Source organism: Geospiza fortis, unplaced genomic scaffold (genome assembly GCF_000277835.1).
Source record: "Geospiza fortis unplaced genomic scaffold, GeoFor_1.0 scaffold16, whole genome shotgun sequence".
In the NCBI taxonomy this organism is placed as follows: Eukaryota; Metazoa; Chordata; class Aves; order Passeriformes; family Thraupidae; genus Geospiza; species Geospiza fortis.
This window is the reverse complement of record NW_005054302.1, coordinates 10,960,088-10,977,995: the sequence shown is the minus strand read 5'-3', so window position 1 is coordinate 10,977,995 and position 17,908 is coordinate 10,960,088. Positions and strand designations below refer to the sequence as shown.

The following is a 17,908-nucleotide window of genomic DNA, read 5'->3' as shown; positions in this document are numbered from 1 at the left end:
GAGGAACATTAGGCTCACATTTCTGTAATCTTATTTGTTATTCAAGATTTGCTCCTGATAGCTTAAATTACTGGGAGAAAAAAAAACAAAATAAAAAAGAAAAAAAAAACCAACAAAACAAAACAAAAATCCACACCCATACAGCCTTAAAAATGGAAAATCGATTCATTTTCACCACTTTGGAAAGCCTTTCATTATAAAGGGAGAGCAAAGCAAGTAGAAAAGAACTGCATGCATCCAAAGTCACCAAATCTTTTCACTTGTTCCCAGGGCTCGGACAACAATGCCACTATGAAAATAGCACTGAGGAGGAAGAGCATGCTGGGTAATGAGATGCAAATGAGCACACCAAGCATCCCACTCTGCCTTGGAGCCTTTGTATCCAGTAGTGCAATAACAACCAGCTTTTGAGTCATGATAGGCTAGCAAAGAATAGGTTTCACAATGGGTATGTGTATTATCCTCATGGTTCTCGTCAGCTTGTGGTCAGCAGGGTAGTTAAACATGGCATCCATTTCAGTGAGAAGTTGCCTAGATTAAAACTAGCTGAAATAAGAGTGTCAGAATTAATTGTAACAAGCTCAGTGTGAGACCTTGTGAAGGGAGAAGGCCATTTTATTTTATTTAACTTGATCTGGAACTTGCTTTTTCTTATTCTCTCATACTCTGCCCACCAAGGCATAGGTATTCAAGTGCTGTGGCGATGATGACTCTTGTGGGAAATTGAAGTCCTCACTGTGTCTCTTGGGTTCTTCTTGACTTAAAAGGAACTGAACAGGTCTTGTTTTAAACAGGTCTTCCAAAACATTTAGGGCTTAACAGAACTTTAATTTGGCATATTTCTGCTTCTGTAACTTATTGCTGACTGTCTTTGTCTCATCCTGGATCTCTTTAAGGCCATCATCTGTCCTTTCCTTAGCATGATATTACAGGTGGTGTGCTGGAACCTTGTTGCCCTCCTCCTGTTACCAAACCACAGATCTCCTGCTGACAGCTCAATGCTGGGACCTTAGGAATGTGCCCAGATGTAATCAGCATGTTCCCCAGACATCTCCTTGGTGCGCAGCATAGACCATTCCTTTAAACGTGACTGTTGTTTCTTTGAGTGCTTTCACGCGTGCACGTTTCCATTCCTGTTTCATCCATATCCATCATATTTCTAAAAGGGGCCTGTGCAAGAGGGAGGCATCTAAGGAGATTTGGGTTTACTCAAAGGACTGAGCTGTTTCACAAGGCTGGAGCACTGGGCCGGCTTCAGAGAAAAGCAGCTACTGTCCCTGTTCTAGTTTTGCTGTGCATTTTTGCTATTTGTTATGTGCTGAGCCACCGAAGTGGGGGTCACACCTAACACTGTATTTTTAGCCTTTGATAACAGTCTATAAATCTGTGCTCAGAGAAGCAAAAAAATGATGAATTTTAGAAAATGCTTGGTGCTGTTATCTCTGAGCTTTATGATATTGTTAGTTAATAATATCCTACAAGAAGTAACTTTTTTCCTTTTAGGTCACAAGGCACTTTACAAAGAAACATACCCATTATCCCAGTTTTATGGAAGGGAAAGCTGAAGCACAGAGACATAAAATGTCCCATGTAAGGTTACAGACCAAGACAGAGGGTGAGCTGGAAATCTAACAGAGGGTCTCAGTATACTTTCTCAGGCAAGAGACCACCTTGGGAAAGGCAGCAGATCTTGACTGTGCTGAGTGTGAGTTGCATGTCATGAAAGAGGGCCATATATCTTTTCTGTGAGGCTTCTTTCCACTGCTCTGTGTTCTGCTTCCAAATCAGCAATATCACCTCGCCAATGAATCATTTTTTCTTATTAGAGATGAAGATGAGATTGACTTGACCTGGGGAATCTGCAGGTAACACAGGGCGCCACTCTCACCATTGTGCTTTACTGAGCTGGAGACAATTGATGGTCATGAGGGATTGGCACCTTTTTTTTTTTTAACACATTTTGGGAAAAAGCTGGTGTTGGTTTTCTGTTGGTTAGAACAGTGCTTGTTTGAGGGAAAAATGCAGAATCACTTCTCTTTAAAAGGTAATAGGGGTGTTTGGACTTGGGGGGGGAAACTGACAGCTGCACCCTGCACACCATTCACACCTCCTCCACTATTGAGAAGGGAAGATATACCAGGACTTCATAATGCTGTGACCTATGCATGTTGTATACAAAAGCATTCATTGGAGACTTTTTCATTATTCTTTTTTTCCTTCTTTTGTTATAATATGCCACAAAAAGAGATTGACCAAGAATTCATGATGTATCCAGGTCCAAGGTACAGAATATTTGCATAGCTCCTTCCCACTGAAAGTGACACCACCACCACCCTTGCTGCAGATATTATGTGTCTTCATTCCTGCAAACAGTGAAGTTAATCAGCATAATCTATATCCAGAGTATAGTTAGGCTTAGCTGCTGCTTTTGCAGAATTACGAGGCCTTTGTGCACAAAAAATTAAAGAAAATTGTTTAATGATGATGTGTGCTGGTTACTAAGCTAGCCACCAGTTACATATATTTATAGCTATTTTTGCCTCTAATAATGATATGCTAATTATAGCCCAAATAGAATTCTGTAATTTCTCCCTGAAAATGGAAGTGATGCAAAGGAGATGTTAAAATCTGTGCTGAGGCATCATATTAGTAATTAGGTTTTTAGGTGGCACTGTGCTTCTGAAGGGAAGAAAGCAAAAGAAGATATGAGTGCTATTTCTATTCTTACATATTAGTTTGAGCCTAAATAAAGCATTTGAACTTGAAAACCTTCTTATCCTACATAGCATGAACTTATCTCTGAAGTGTTTCAGAAGAGCTAAGCCCCTGTGGGACAGTCCCTCAAGGGCATTTGCTTAGTTGTTCCAGAGCATCACAGCCCCAAGAGATGACTCAGGCAACAATGACAGCACAGAGAAATTGCTCATCAGTTGTGCTACAAGGGCCAGTGCAGCTTGGGCACATTGAATATTATCTTATAAATATTGCAGCTATGGACTGCAGACTGTGTTTGCAATGTTAAGGGCAGGTCCTGAGGGATCATTTTAGTGGGCAGGCATTTTGGGTTGCACTTTGAGTTTCATCCCACCTGAGTTCAAGAAGCACATCACTGTGAGATGCCTGAAGCCATTTGCAGTCCAAAGTGACCACAGTCAGGTGGTGACTGTGGTTTGATATAGCAACCTCTGCAGACCTTACCCTGCTGTCCACAGCGAGTTTGGATTTGACTTCTTCCTGGCCAAGCACAACTCACTGCCATCACTCCTATATCAAGTAAGAATAATGATGATAATTTCTGCTCCAGAAATGTGAAAGAATTGGCACCTTAAATACGACTCCTGTAGCAAGTAAATACTGAGGAGTATTACAAAATTTGAGATTTAAGCCATGCACCTGAGAGATAACAAATAAAATGTCAGCAGCAAAGAGCAGGAAGACAGGGTGAAGAAATAAGCCTTGCAGTCACAGAACTATTTGTCTGACCTCTGTCAACTGCAAGGCTTTCAAAAGTATTTTGAAGGACAGTATAATTAAAAACATGAAAATAAATAGAAAATGGGATAAAAGTGCTCATGGGTTTACTGGAAGTAAATTGTATCAGCCTATCTTGATGTCATGGATAAGATAAATGATGTTCTAAGAAATACTTTGTGTGTCATCTACGTGGACTTCAGTAATGTATTTGATACGGTTGCACTGCAGAATTTATGAGGCACGAGGACGCAGAGATTGATTGTTGAATTGATATTGCATATGGGCCTGGCTGAGGAGGAAATAAAAATTATGAGTCTTGAATAAGGAATTTGCATGCTGAAGGGCATACATTAACAGATTATCTCAAGCATTGGCTAGAGAAATGATCTTACTTGGTGGTTTCTTCCGTGATGCTGGCTTCAAAAGAAGGATTTTGCTCTCATCCATGGTTGGAAGGCATCATCCACACTGGAGGGCTTGGGGAAAATAAAAAAAAAAAAGGAGGGGGGAAAAAAAGCCAAAAACCAAAGAAAGGATTTCTAGGAGTTTGAAGAGTAGATATTCATTAATAGAGTAAACTAAACAGTGTATTTGAGGACTAACATGAGATTGCTGCTCCCTGTTAGATGCATCCACAGGAATCAGTAGTTAGGCTGCTTTAGTGTGGATGTGTAGACTTCATCTGGAGCACAGTGTTTTCCATCCATCAGGCTTAGGAGGAATGAAGGTTGGAACTGTAATGCAGGAAAGGTAACAGCAAATTTATTAGGTGAGAAAGAGCCAATACAGCTTGTCTTGTTTAGTTGACCAAAATGAAGGTGCAAATTATTCATAAATGCAGTCTGGAAACCAGGGTATTCAGCAGTCATGAGTGCAAATAACCTTCCAGGAGGAATACACAGAACAGAAAACCTGGCCACTCTGCAAGAGGAGAAGAATATTTAGAAAATTAGTGGCTTTGCCTGCAGTTCCTTGGGACTGCACTGGCTGAGTTTTAAAGAATGAAAGGGAGTCCCTCTGCCTGTTTTACAGGCAGAACAGACTGGCACACCATATTGTCACATTAAACATATTCTAGGAACAAAAAATAAGCCAGAATCTGCCTTTAAAGGAAAGCAGAATCCAAAATCTTCATTGAAGTGAATGTTTGCTGTGCATTTTGTTCAGAGTTTTGATATTTTCAGCAATAAGCTGATGGAACTCTTAACAAGAGACAGAAGGGACAACGAAAGATGAACAAAAAGGTTTTGCCTCAGCTTCTTCTTTTTTCCTTTTTTTTTTTTTTTAAGGCATAACCAGGAATTAGAAAATGTAACTGTTTTTAAAAAGCAATCATTTTTTATACCTAGCTTGTTTCAGAAGGGTCGTTCCACTTTCATTGTCACCTCAGGAAAAACAATAAAGCAGCAGTCCTCCACGTAATTGCACAGGCTCGCCTGGTGGGATCTCTTTCTTGTTCAATGAAGTATCATTCATATAGATCAGAATACAGTCTTTCTAAATTAGAGGTTTACATGTGTAATTATATAAAATGATATGTTTGTTTACATCTCCAAGTAAAATGTACGTCGTTTTCTATCATTTATCTTTGAAATTCAATTTTGCTTTGTCGATCCCTAATTTATTGCAGGAGATGAATGTGCTGTTAGAGTGTTTACAATGCCTCTTGCTGCCTGTGGATAATAGAATTACCCTGGTTATTGCTATTCATTTCGACATTTCTATGGTCAGGAATGTGCAATAGTTTTACGTTCCTGAATATATGGTGAAAATCCTGATGCTATTTATTATGGCTGCTCTTTTTTTTTTTTTTTTGTTTAATCCATCTAAAGACTTAAATTTACTTTCAAAGAGTAGTGGGACAGCTGACAACTGATGGCTGTATTTCTCAGCAGCTGTGTACTCTCTTCTGTGTTCATAAATGTGTGGAGAGGCTGTTTCGTACCTTTGTGTGTAATGTTAATAAATATTGTAGATTTCTAGTAAACCCATAAACTCCCATATGAATTTCTGCCGATTCAGCCCTAGGGCTTTGGTGAATGAGCAGTGTGTATAACCAGTCACTGAATTTATGGAACATTTTTGTAAAAACAGTGTTTGTTTTACTTATTCCTTTTGTCTGTTTAACTGGTTGGGTTAAAAGGGCTGTACTTCCAGCAAACAATCCCAAGGCATTATTTTTCCAAGCAGAGCTTTCAAGGGTAACTCTGCAGAATGTTTCCTTTGATATCTTCTTGTGGTTTTCTTTCTGTATACTTGTTCCTTATGGTATTTGAGAAAGGCAAACTGGGAAGTGCATCCACTTTGGACTGTGACAGGATAGGAGCAGTGTTGCAGGATGCTCAGAGCATCTCACAGGGAACAAGAACTCCATTGAGAAAGATGTCTAATTTTATATTCCTCTTTCCATTTCAAATTTTTTCTCTTTGAAAATGAGAATCAGTATCTGAATGAGGAGAAAGTGTCCCTCATTACCTAGGGACTAGAAATCTTTCCGATTAGACCTTGGCTAATGCATCCAGACCATCCGTGTGTGTGTGTGTCATGGGACATACATGGTCCTGTGCTGCCTGGAAGTCCCAGGCAAAGATCCTGACTCCACAATGAGTGGCAAGGGTGTAAAGCATGTATTGCAATGACTTGGAGCCAGGCAGTATCTTCTGAGCTTGTGTTTAAACCCTGAATAATAACCTGGAGTCCCCTATTAGACTTCCAATCCATCCATCCTCCACTTGTATTTTCTTAATAAATGTTTTTTTTATGAATATGCAGAGGAAGAAAAAATTAATGGACAGTAAAACATGCAGTAAATGTATCCTATTAATCTTTTGCCAGGGAAAGGGATGATGTTGCTTTCTTTCTAAGCTTCCTATCTCTGTGAAGACACTCAGCCTTCATCTTAAAACAGAAATTTATTTGGTTTCTTTTACTTTAGCCTGCTTATTACCTGTCCTACATTTTTTTCATATTTCACCTAAACAAAGTTTGAGAATGAAAAATCAATAAAAGAGTTCTTCAGAATTTCATTTAAAAAAAAAATGTTCCTTATACTATAACATTTGCAGCACTTCCAGAGATAGCAGTAAAATATGCTGTCTCTCCATACCACATTCTGTTATCTTTTATGCAGTACTTCAGGAAACAGCTCAGGTAAGGTTATCCATCCACAGGTTGAATGAAAATAATTTAATTTCATAAGGAGAAGGCTATTGAACTCTCCTTGGCTTCACAGCCATATTAGGGAAATTCAATCTCTGTCCGAATATAGCCTGCAGCAAACTAATTTTTGGTCCCTAAGTGCCATAGTACTGAAAAATATGTGAATTTCTTCTAAGTCAAGGGTCAGGTTAGTTACTATCACACCTACAGCCATGGGCTGTTCTGGATGTGCAGAGAATAAGCATCAGAAGAAGCAAACCCAGAGCAGTGCTTCTGTCTGTGTAATACTGTTCAAACTCTCCAATGCTTCAAGATTTCCTCTTCCATAGCCTTTGCACTTACCAGCCCTTTGTGAATTTTTCTTCTGTGGCTAAGTCCACAGAAGAAATGTGGATTCATTAATTTATTTGTTTACAACAAAAATACTTCGAATAATGCATATATATGGAAAGAATGAACATCAGTAAACCTTAGAGCTAAATATTCCTCTGTAAATATGTGCATTTGAGGGTTTTAATATTCAGCTTTTGGGGTAGATGCAAAATGTCACACACATGCATATACATAGTCTAATATTTGACTGTACATACAGCATATATGTATGTATTTGCATAGCACTGCCTGGCTACTTCAGCACACACAGGCACACAGAGGTTTTATTTCTATAAGCACCCTTCTGGGAATTGAGAGCTAACTGAATGTAGAGCATGGATTAAATCCTTCAGTTTTATCGATTTCTAAAAAAAACTTTTAAAATTATAAAGCATTAGTTATGCTGTGAAATTTGTAACTGTTCCTGGTTTTATGTCATATTCAATGATACAGACACACGTGTGTATTCCTCCACCCATGTGCCTGGCATTACTCCTATGACATCAGACCTATCACCAAGCTATTGTTAGTTGATAAGTTATATTTCTTCATTTGCACTGTAGTAACTGCAGGCTTCACTAATTGCAAGTGCAAAGTATCTCAGGGGGGGTTGATGTTTCACTGAACTTTTCCCTTCTTTAGCACATCTCAATGTGCTAAAAGCATTATCCCAAGCATCAGTGGTGAGTGTTCAAATGTCTCGATCACACATCTGAGCCCTTATAACTGGTGGTCTGTAAGATGATGCATTGGCTGAAAATTGTATAGGCTGATGTATTGGTTAAATTTTCAGGATTTCTTTGTGTTGGTCCTGTTCTTTCTTCTGTGTCACTAAGGCTGCATCTAAACACTAAGGCAAGTCTGCTTTTTTACCCACCCTACATCTCCAGTTTCCCCATCCACATTATAAAGCGATGAGATGAAGAACATTGCTGTTTCTTCTCCATCTACATGCTGAATTTCCTTTTACAGGGGACGGATTTGGGACACATTGTAAAGTGTCTTATCCAGTGAGGTTTTGGTAGGATGCTCCCCTGTCAGTGTCACAGTGTCAGCATGTTGTGTAGAGTGAGCATGTTCACCTTCCAGCATTTCGAAACTCTGCAACAGGAGTAGAACAATAATTATTCATTTGTTAAGATGGGAAAAACACTTCAACAGCAAAAGTGGAAGGTATCATAGAAAAGCAAGTTGTATAAGACCTCCAAGGTGTTATATAGCACCTCAACTCAAAGCTGAAATATTTGGTCAAACAATGTTTTGGAATTTCACAAAACAGCTCATTTATGTGGTCTGAGGAACAGATGTGCCAGGATGAAGAGAGAGATGTTTTAACTCACAAAATCAAAGAAAAGTATGAAATTCTGTGAGGAGAATGACATAACCTTGTTTGCTAGTGGATGGTGTTACTGTAAATAACTTCTCTAGTGAATACAATTTTCCTTTTCACTTTTGTGGATGTTCTTAAAGATCATAGTTATAAATATCTCCTGCCCTTAGCAGGACCACGATCTTTCCCTGAAGATTTGAGAGAAACTGTTTGAGAGGTGTGCAAGAACTTCTGAAGCTTGTTAGTGGTTTTGACTATTTTTTTATAAATGTGTGCTGTATTTCCCAGCTGGCTTTGGAGGGTTGTCCATATGGTGGTGTCCATAAGGGCTACAGCACATATTGAAGATAGGAAAAAAAGGAAGGGTCATTTTTTATCTTTGTCCCCTTGTGACATTCTCATAGGCAAGAGCACAGCCTAACATAATTTCCTGAGGTTTATTTTTCTCTGAGAGTTATTTTCTTCAGATAATACCTTTACACCATAACAGAGTATGACAATTTAATGCAGTTAGATAAGAGCTAACACTGGGATATGGTCTCTTGTGCAAATGCAAGTTTTTCTCAGTCGCCCCAGTGTCTGAAAAATAAAGTTCTACATCCTGCTAAGTATTGGAATTATTATGTATCTGTGGCATGGAGTAGTGAACACAAGAGGGAGGAACACAGTAAGGTTTTCATAAAACCCAGGAAATTAATTTCTTTGAGACTGGACTGGTAAAGCAGTTAAATCTTAGACATAACTGGCATATTTAGTTTTTCAGTTTTGATGATTACTCTTCATAATTTTTTGAAATACAGTTTTGTAACCTGAAAGAACCAGATTCATATCCATACCAATACATTACAATAATTCAATAAATATTAACATCAAGTAACTGAGACCTGATTTTATGTGTAGGTATATTTTGAGCAGTAGTGTTGGACAGTGGGATCTGTCCCTGACACCAGAAATGTATGTGACAGTGAGCAGGCAGGACACTGCAGTGAGGCCATCATGGGTGCCAGGTGGGACAGAGAACAGGAGAGGAAACTAAAGCCTCGTGACTGCACGCACATAGGAACAGTAATTTAATTTCTACACATCAATTTAGCAGCCTGATGAAACTGCCCAGAATAGGTGTTGTATGCTGCCTTTAAAGCAAAAACAAGCAGTTGTGATGGTTCACAATCAACATACTTCACAATCAGGTCTGCAGAACTGAGGGTGATGGTCTGCTACCTGCCCCCTTTAGGATCAGCTGTTAAATCTGAGTGATAAATCTTCTGAGATCTGCTACATTTAAAATACTGACAGTTCTGTTGTAGAGGCTTGCTATGTGTTCATATATCTCTTTTGGAAGAAAATTCAGGTCTGAAGGCACTCTGACAATTATTGCAGTCAAAAAGACTCTACATTAAACACAGGGACCTCCTTTGTGATAGCAGTAGTTTTGTGAGGAGGAGCAGCAGTAGTAGTAGTTTTAGTTTTACCACCATAAGACAAGTACTAAGAGTTCATGATATTCAATTTCAAGTGTTAGCTCTTGGTCTTCAAAAGGAATGTGAATTTCTCTGACTGAAGAAGATGGTGAGGACAGGTACCTTCTATTATTTACAGCTAGAGATCTCTTTTTTAAGAATAAAGTAGGTAGAGTTCACAGTGGCACACTACGAATGAAGGAAGTGGAAGATAATATAAAAATTATCATATTCCATACTGTAATTAGGTTGTGCTTGATAAATATCCATAGTGGCCATGCATATGATGAATAGGGATATTTCAAATTTGAAATCTTTATCAATTTATTTGGGCTGAACTTCTTTCGTAATTAGGAATTACTTGCCTGTGTCTTTGAGTTCTTTTTAGACAAGGGGGGATCTTGTGTGAATGACACCAGTTTATCATCTGTGCTGTCATTTCTGTTTAAACTGATGCAGTGAGTAGATAGATGTCTCCCATATGGTGTAACAGTTTTGAATACTTACAACTGCTTGATGCAGGCAATACCATTTTGTTTTTTCAGCTTTTTGCCAGCACCAGCTTCTTCCACGTAGTTATAATGATCCACTCTTAATTCCTGTGACCTCCCCTTGGGTGTCCCTTCTGTGGTCTGATGTATCTTGTAACGAGTCTGAAATCCTGGAGGCAGAGTGCTCTTCCCTTTGTTCATTTCATCCCATTACTTCAAGTAATGTTTCTCCCCTTCTCACCAAAATAGGTAAATGGATTTATCCAAGGAGAAGGTAATAGCATATGAGGAGCTGTAGATCTAGAAGACTTCTGGGACTAGAAGTCTTATGAAGATGTTGCTGATGAGGTGTTTTAAGGATTCAGTGTCATCATGGGTTTGTGTTTAGATGCTTGGCTGGTCTGATTAATTCAACAAGTAGAATACTTCACCCAGGAAGAATTTTTTTGTTTCCCTTGGTAATCTTAAAGATGACAAATTCTTGAGAACAACTCGGCCCAATGGAGTTGTCTCCAAAATCAGCTTTACATCTAGGAAAAGCTGGTCTATCAAAAAACAAGAACAAAATGCATTTTCCTATACAAAGAAATGTTTTGTACGAGGGAAAACCCAAATCTGCCCTTTAAATCTTTAGTAAGAACAAAATACATCACAAAGCTATGTTCCTAGAATGTATGCATCAGTTTCTTAAGGGAACTTTGGAAATGTTTCCTTTTCTTTCCATGGTATAAATCTCACAACAGTTTAATCATTCATCGAAGTACATTGCCTTAAAAAAAGATATCTTGATCATCCTCATGTAAAAAGGTACTTTATTTTAAAGACTCAGTTTAAGCATGGAACAAATTGATGAAATTGTAGAACAAAACCTTTAATACATTAGAATTATTATATATGGAAACCATTATTACGGAAATAACCTTCTTTGTGAAGTATTCTTGGTGTGGAAGTAATCAGCATTCTATCCCATTAATTGTTTGAGAACTCTGAAATCTTTAATGAGGTTTTTTACAGAAGAATTTCAGTCATATGCAAATGATTCATTGAAACTCTTAATCATAAGACAAATAGTGATTCTTTAACATTCACTGTAATAAATGTAGCATGTTAACTGTAGACTGTTTCTCAGTTATTTTTCTCACAGCATTTTTTTTTAAAGATTCATTGCTGGTCAGAAAGTGATAATGGTTGGACTGAGAAATAAAATGCTTGACAGCTGTCAAGAGATCTGTGTCTGATATAGCTTCAAATAGATTTTTTCCCCTTTGACTGCTTTAAAAATTAATTTGTATTCAGGTTGATAAAGATATATATTTTTCGATTATATTGACAATCAAATATCATCCTTTTTTTCACAGGTCTGATTACCACAACATCAAGAAAATTGGATCGGGAACAGCAAGCAGAACATTTTTTAGAGGTAAGTTTAAGTGGAAAATATATGTTAAGAGGTTAGCTGATTTTTGTAGTTTAAAATCACTTCTTGCTGTTCCAGGAGAGTGGTATTCTCCTTTCTCCTCATTTATAACAGAATCGCACAAAGCTGGGAATTGCCTGATTATACAGAAGAAATAAAACATTTTGCACTTTGCAAGCACAGGAAAAAAACTGAACACTTGCTTTCCACCTCTAATCTACTTCAGTTGAGTCCTTTATTGTAGCTCTTAAATTTTTTTTGTGGCAGAAATTTAGAATATCCAGAGCAAAATATTTTTTAAAAATATGTAGAATGACCCCAACCCTGCCAAGATTTTTAGTCTCCCAGGTTAAACTGGTTTAAATTTTGCAAATTTTGCATCTTGGATCTAGTGTGCAACCTGATAATTTGGATGCAGGCAAACTTTGAACTTTTTCACATTCACTGCATTATCAGAATCAATTTTTTTTTTTTTTTTTTTTTTAGTTTTCACTTATTGGGACTGTTAACAACAATTTTCAGGTTAAAAATTGCCTTCTACAAAAGAGTATCTAAACCATTCCCTTGGCCTTTGTAATGAATGTTTCTCTTTATAGGGAGCTTACATGTGTTGGATATGGAGTGATATACTTGCAAACTACTGGTTTTGCCACATGTGTTTTCTTTCACACTGCTGTACACCATGCTGTGGGTTTTTTTCCTTTGGGTAAAAGTTCCTTGACTCTGTTCTTTTGTCTGTTTGTGAAGTAAGGAATTCTTGATTCCTGTTGGTACAACTAAAAAGAACCATATTGTCCCACATAATCAATCACCCTTACTAGGAAATGCTCTTCAAATCCATACAAGCTAAAAAACATCTGCACACAACAGTTCCCAGTACAATCACTCTCTGACAGCAAAATGTAGTAAAATATATATCAGCATACTCATTAGGTTTTTTATTTGCTAGAAATCCCTAATTATTTTGGTTAGTGCAGAACACAGGAGAGAAGGGTTAATTATTACTGTACGAGTTTGGGTTGGGTTTTTTTTCTTGATAATTCACTGTAGATTCTTACACATTCCATGTCATAAATAAAAGGAGAGAAATACAAGGATTTTTCCCTTTTTAGGATTTAAGTTGTAAAGTTAGTAAAGTAATCATGTATTCCAATAACTTCAAGCTTTCCAGTTTATACTGTCAGAGAAAATCACAAATGGAATGAAAGGGGCATTGATTTGAAATGTGTCTATTGATGAAAATCTTGGGTTTGTAAGTCTCCTTTGCTCTGCGGAGAAGGACCAGGTAATCCTGGTGGACAACAAGTTAGCACAAAATGAAACACATGAGGTTCCATCTGAATATGAGGAAAAAGCTTCTTTTCTGTGGAGGTGACACAGCACTAGAACAGGTTGAACAGAGAGGTTGTGGAGTTTCTCCCTCTGGAGATACTCAAAACCTGCCTGGATGTGATCCTGCACAGCCAGCTCTAGATGAACCTGCTTTAGCAGGGGTTGGACTAGATGAGCTCCACAGGTTCCCTCCAACATCAGTCATTCTGTGATTCTGTGATTTATGTGTTTGCCTCAGCGATCTCAGCAAAACATGCCAAATACACATTTTCCAAGGAATTCCCATAAAGATGGGGGAGTGCTACTATTAATAGTAAAAAGAAAACAAATTAGTTACTTATAGGAATTTAGCTTTAGTCATCAATACAAGTTAATCTGTTCTTTCCCCTGAATTGTATCTTGCTTGAAAAAATAACAGTCTTGGAGATTTTGGGGGCTGAAGATGCAGTAGAGAGAAATTTGTGTCTTCCACTGCTCCAAGGCTTGTGAATGGGGAGGGAAGTGGAGGGCAGGCTGCGGAGAGGAGAAAAACAGGAGCAGGTTGTCCTGCAGAAGTGCAGATATGACCACATTGCAAAGCCCACCTGGAAGCAGTGAGTGGGAAAGGGAATTGGACTCTGGTGGAGCCACAGCCCCGGTGGTCATGTTGCCCCTTTGAGCTGCTGCTGAAACACTGCCCATCGCTGCCTGCTGGGAGGCGCGTTCCGGCTGCACATCCGCGCATAGGCTGGGATCCAGAGCCGGGCTGGCCAAGCTGGGCTTGTTCTTGTGGCAAACTGAGAAACGTTTTCTGAAATGCCTGTCTGTCTGTGTGTAATTAACCCCCTGGGGAGGCCTTAATTGCCAAGACAGCCGTGGTTTCCCAGTAGTGCAGTGTTTCCCTTCCAGCTTCATTTCATACCCTTCATTTCCCAGTGTTTCCCTTCCGGCTTCATTTCATACCCTTCTTCCAGGAGTCGGTCTGGTGTAAAGGAGCGCAAACTTGGCTCCCTTTGAAAAGCACTGATTAGTTCTTGACCTAGCAACCCTTGCTCCCCTTTGCCCAGTGTCTGTGTGAGCCACTGACAGACCTTTCCTAGATACAACTTTTTAATTATTTTTAATAAGCCTGTCTTTGACAGAGATGCTATACACTGTAAGTACTTGTCAACATTTACTTAGCAAATTTCATTGTTAACAGTATTTCCACCTCTTTGACAGAAGCTGTTGGGAAAATGAAGTGATACAATGTAGCAGATGTTAGTCCCTGTGGATATGTGTAGTGCCAGTACTTGTCTCCAGACCACCACTTGTGATGGCATGGAGTTGTTCTTCTGGAGTTGTCTGTCCCTGTCTGTACCAGAGGAAACATGAATTATCAGCAAGAACTGGATGTGTATTTTTAAGGCTTCCATGCTTAGGAAAGGTGACTTTCCTTCTAAGTTGCGTGAGAATTCTCTTGCAAAGTGTAAGTACTGAGGCTGAGGTCAGATGTGCATTTCTTCTTCATTCCTCCTTTAAATGTCTTTACATGTCTGGACCTGTGTCCACAAGAATTTTTTTAATGGTAACTCAGGCTGCTGTCACAGGACTTAGCAAGAGTATGTTCCAAAGTGAGTGCAGAAACGTGTCTAGACCCTGAGCCAAAAGATGCACAAAGAAGTCAGAAATCTACTCCCCTTTAAAGTCATTGGGATTTTCTGTTTGCTCCAGTGATATTTTTTGGGTATTATTTATTTGTTTGTTTGTTTTGTCATTTTGGAGCAAGGGGGTAAAAAAAGAATTACTTCTCCCAGGCTTTTCATTGATTGTGTTATTGTCAATGCTTTTTTTTTAAGCTCACAAGTTGAGGTCTTAATTTTTTTCTGACACATTTAAAATGCCTTGCAAAGCTGCAGCTTGTATTCAGTACTTGTTATCAGGTAGAATTTTACTGCTAAGTTTTAAATGGGATGTCACTGGATTTTATACAGGATGGTCTCTTGCTGTAGTGAATTCTTATTAATGGACTGTTTCTGCCTGAAATGGGAGGAAAATGACCACTTGATTCCATTACTTTTTCACATGAAGTAGGACAAAAGCATTTGTTCTATTTAACAGACTTTCTCAAATATTTTGTCGTTAGGATGAAGTATTTAAATAACAGTCTGAAGGAGGAAAGGTAATCCTGAGAGCTACCTGCTTGCTTTGCAAGTGAATGAGAATGGTGATGTATTTTCAAGTGAGGTGCAAGTTTCGAATTATTTGGCTTTATTCTCCTTCAATAACTGAATACATCATCCTCTTCTTTCCTTCTTTTACTTCCTCCTTCTTCAGGATATGTGTTGTCTTCTAATAATTTCTATGTTAATACTTCATATTCTCTTCTCATATTATGCTCATTTACTAAAAAGAAGCTAGAAGTGGAGAATGTTTGAGCTATGGAAAAAAAACCCTCACAAAAATAGTTGTCAGTTTTTTTCTGCCCTCAGTTTTTGCAGATGCCTCCTAATGCTGGTTGACAGTTTTACAAACTCTAGTGATTTTGCTGTGTGATTTTATTGAAACAGCTGCAGTAGTGGTGGAGGTCCTATAACAAGCATAGAAATTAAAGCATGTCATGCAGGATCTACGCCCTTGTGTGGTGTCAGCTGATTCTGAGATTTCCAGAACATGAATAGGTTCTGGTCTGCTTTCCAGTGTACATGGGCAACTTGATGGGAGAGGATTGTTGAATCCAGGCTACAATTCATTAACTTGCACATTCAGGCCAGAAAATGGATCTGAGCACATTTTCTCACCCTGAGCAGTCTCTAAACACTCTGTTACAGAGCCTTTGTTACTCATGCTTCCAACAAAGCCTCTGCAAAATGCACCCACCACTGAGCAGTTCAGCTTGTTGGGAATTGCTGTGTCAAGACCTGTGTTTAGCAAAAGAATGAGCCAGAAGAGTTACAGGCTTCAGTGTGCAATTCTAGCAACAGTCTTTGAAACTTCATGATTGAAGGGGTGAATTGACTGTAGTGAGAGATGACCTCTCCATCCTCTTGATAATGGTATATAATAAGTTGGTGCTTTTAAAGTGCTGAGGCTGTTTAGTCTCTCCCTGATGAGCACATGCAGTGTGGGCTCTTCAGACATTTAGCCAATTTTGAAAATTATATCCATAGTATCTGTCGGTCCAAAACACTAAAATAGCTATTTAAATTTACCACTGCAGATTCATTCAGAAAATACCTTTTAACATTTGTCACAGTAAAAAACCTGTCTATTCAAAGTGTCTCTAAAGAATAAAAGTAGCTGTTAATAAGCATGGTCAGAACTTTAAATCTCTTCAGAAGTGACAAAGCAACTGAAGGCAATAGGTTTAAAAATAGTGTTGCAGCAACCTTAGCCTTTCAAGGTCCAAGTCATGTACCCTAATTGAAGAGGAGGAGAAGTGGGAGCAGAATATTGGCTTACTGCAGCTAATTTTTAGCCCTCTTAGTGCTATCAGAATGGTAACAGTGCCTCTCAAGTGCCCTGCTTTTGTCACAAATCAGTATACACAAGCTTCATCAATCTTCCTGCTGCGAAGCTCCGGCACAGCACTGAGGAGGATGGCAGTAACAGTGCAAGGGGTCGTAATGAAGACAAATTGCTAAATCTGATGTGAGTGTCAAAATACATGGGCTGAATGAAACACATTGGTTTCTATTTACTGTAGGTACACTAAGGGTACAATAAACTGTGTTACATGGCATGTATTTATATTCAGTAATTAGAGGGAAACATGATAATCTGCTGTAATTGGAACCTTCTAAAAAGAATTCAAATTTCCACTCATTTAATGGCGAGATGTAAATGTGAGGGGAATGTTGATAGAGGGATTATAATTTTATTCCACTTGGAATTTGGTCCAGATACCACTGTGGAAGTTGCTGCCGTGAAGTTTATGGCCACAGTTTGCAGGGGAGGAGGAGTTTAAAAACTTGCTAAGTGGCATTTAAAAATAGCACTACCTCTCAGTTCTTCCCACAAACACCACACTGGTGGCTCAGCATTGGACCAGCCTGTGTTCTCCACCAGCCTCCTCTTTTCCTGCAGCATCTCCCACACAAGAAGTTGACAAATTTAAATTTGTTTTGTTGTTGAGCCTGCTCACTTGGGCTGGAGCCTTTGCTAGTGGTGATGCCTGAAGTCAGTGGTCCTTTGTGAGAAGCTGCAACATTTTCTGAAGAGTATAGGCAGCTGTGTTGCAATATGCTCATGTGTATTTTTACAGGAGAATTACAAAAGCTGAAGTTCATTGGGTTTATATAGCTGAATAGTGCTCTACAGCACATTGATTGCTTAAATCCTGGATTACAAGTCTGTGTAAGCATTTGTTTCATGGTTCTTTAGCATTGCCCACATTTGGCAGAGAAAGCTGCATTTTTTCTCAGTGACATGCTGGTGATGGTGTAAAAATGAGGCAGTGTGTCTGATTGAACATTTTGTCTGAGGTTTAAATGGGTCCAAAGGCACATGCCTTTCCCTTTTTAACACTGAAGCTTATCAGAAAATGCAAGGGAAGTTTAAAATATAGGTAAACAGCCTCTTCTTTCCAGTCTGAGTTCAGAAAGCATTACTGGCTGTGCTTGCTGGAAATAAGAAAACTATTTTAATTATTTTTGAGACACCTGAAAGTATTTCTAGTTGAATGGTTTGTTTGTAGAGGCAGCTTTCTAAAAGGACAATGGAAGATATATCAATGTCATCTTCAAATAGTGACGTTGAACTTTAATGTCAACTTCAAAGTTAAGGGGAAAAAATAAAAGGAAAAAAGGAAAGGAAAAAAAAAAGAAGAGAAGGAGGGTGGGGAGGAAAGAAAGGGAAGAAAACAAACAGTTCTAAAGAAAATCAAAAACATGTTCATCTCATATTACCTCTCCAT

At 38.6% G+C, this 17,908-nt stretch overlaps 1 protein-coding gene across 11 annotated transcripts in view; it reads left to right on the top strand.

Annotated features, from left to right (window-relative positions):
* The window catches only part of FAT3 (FAT atypical cadherin 3), a 399,047-nt gene that overhangs the window by 252,620 nt on the left and 128,519 nt on the right, over nucleotides 1-17,908 (top strand). For all 11 annotated transcript variants that reach the window (XM_031066002.1, XM_031066001.1, XM_031066003.1 and 8 more), the window contains one exon: nucleotides 11,645-11,706. In XM_031066002.1, coding sequence (XP_030921862.1) covers nucleotides 11,645-11,706 — 62 coding nt within the window. The remainder of the gene's footprint in view (nucleotides 1-11,644; nucleotides 11,707-17,908) is intronic.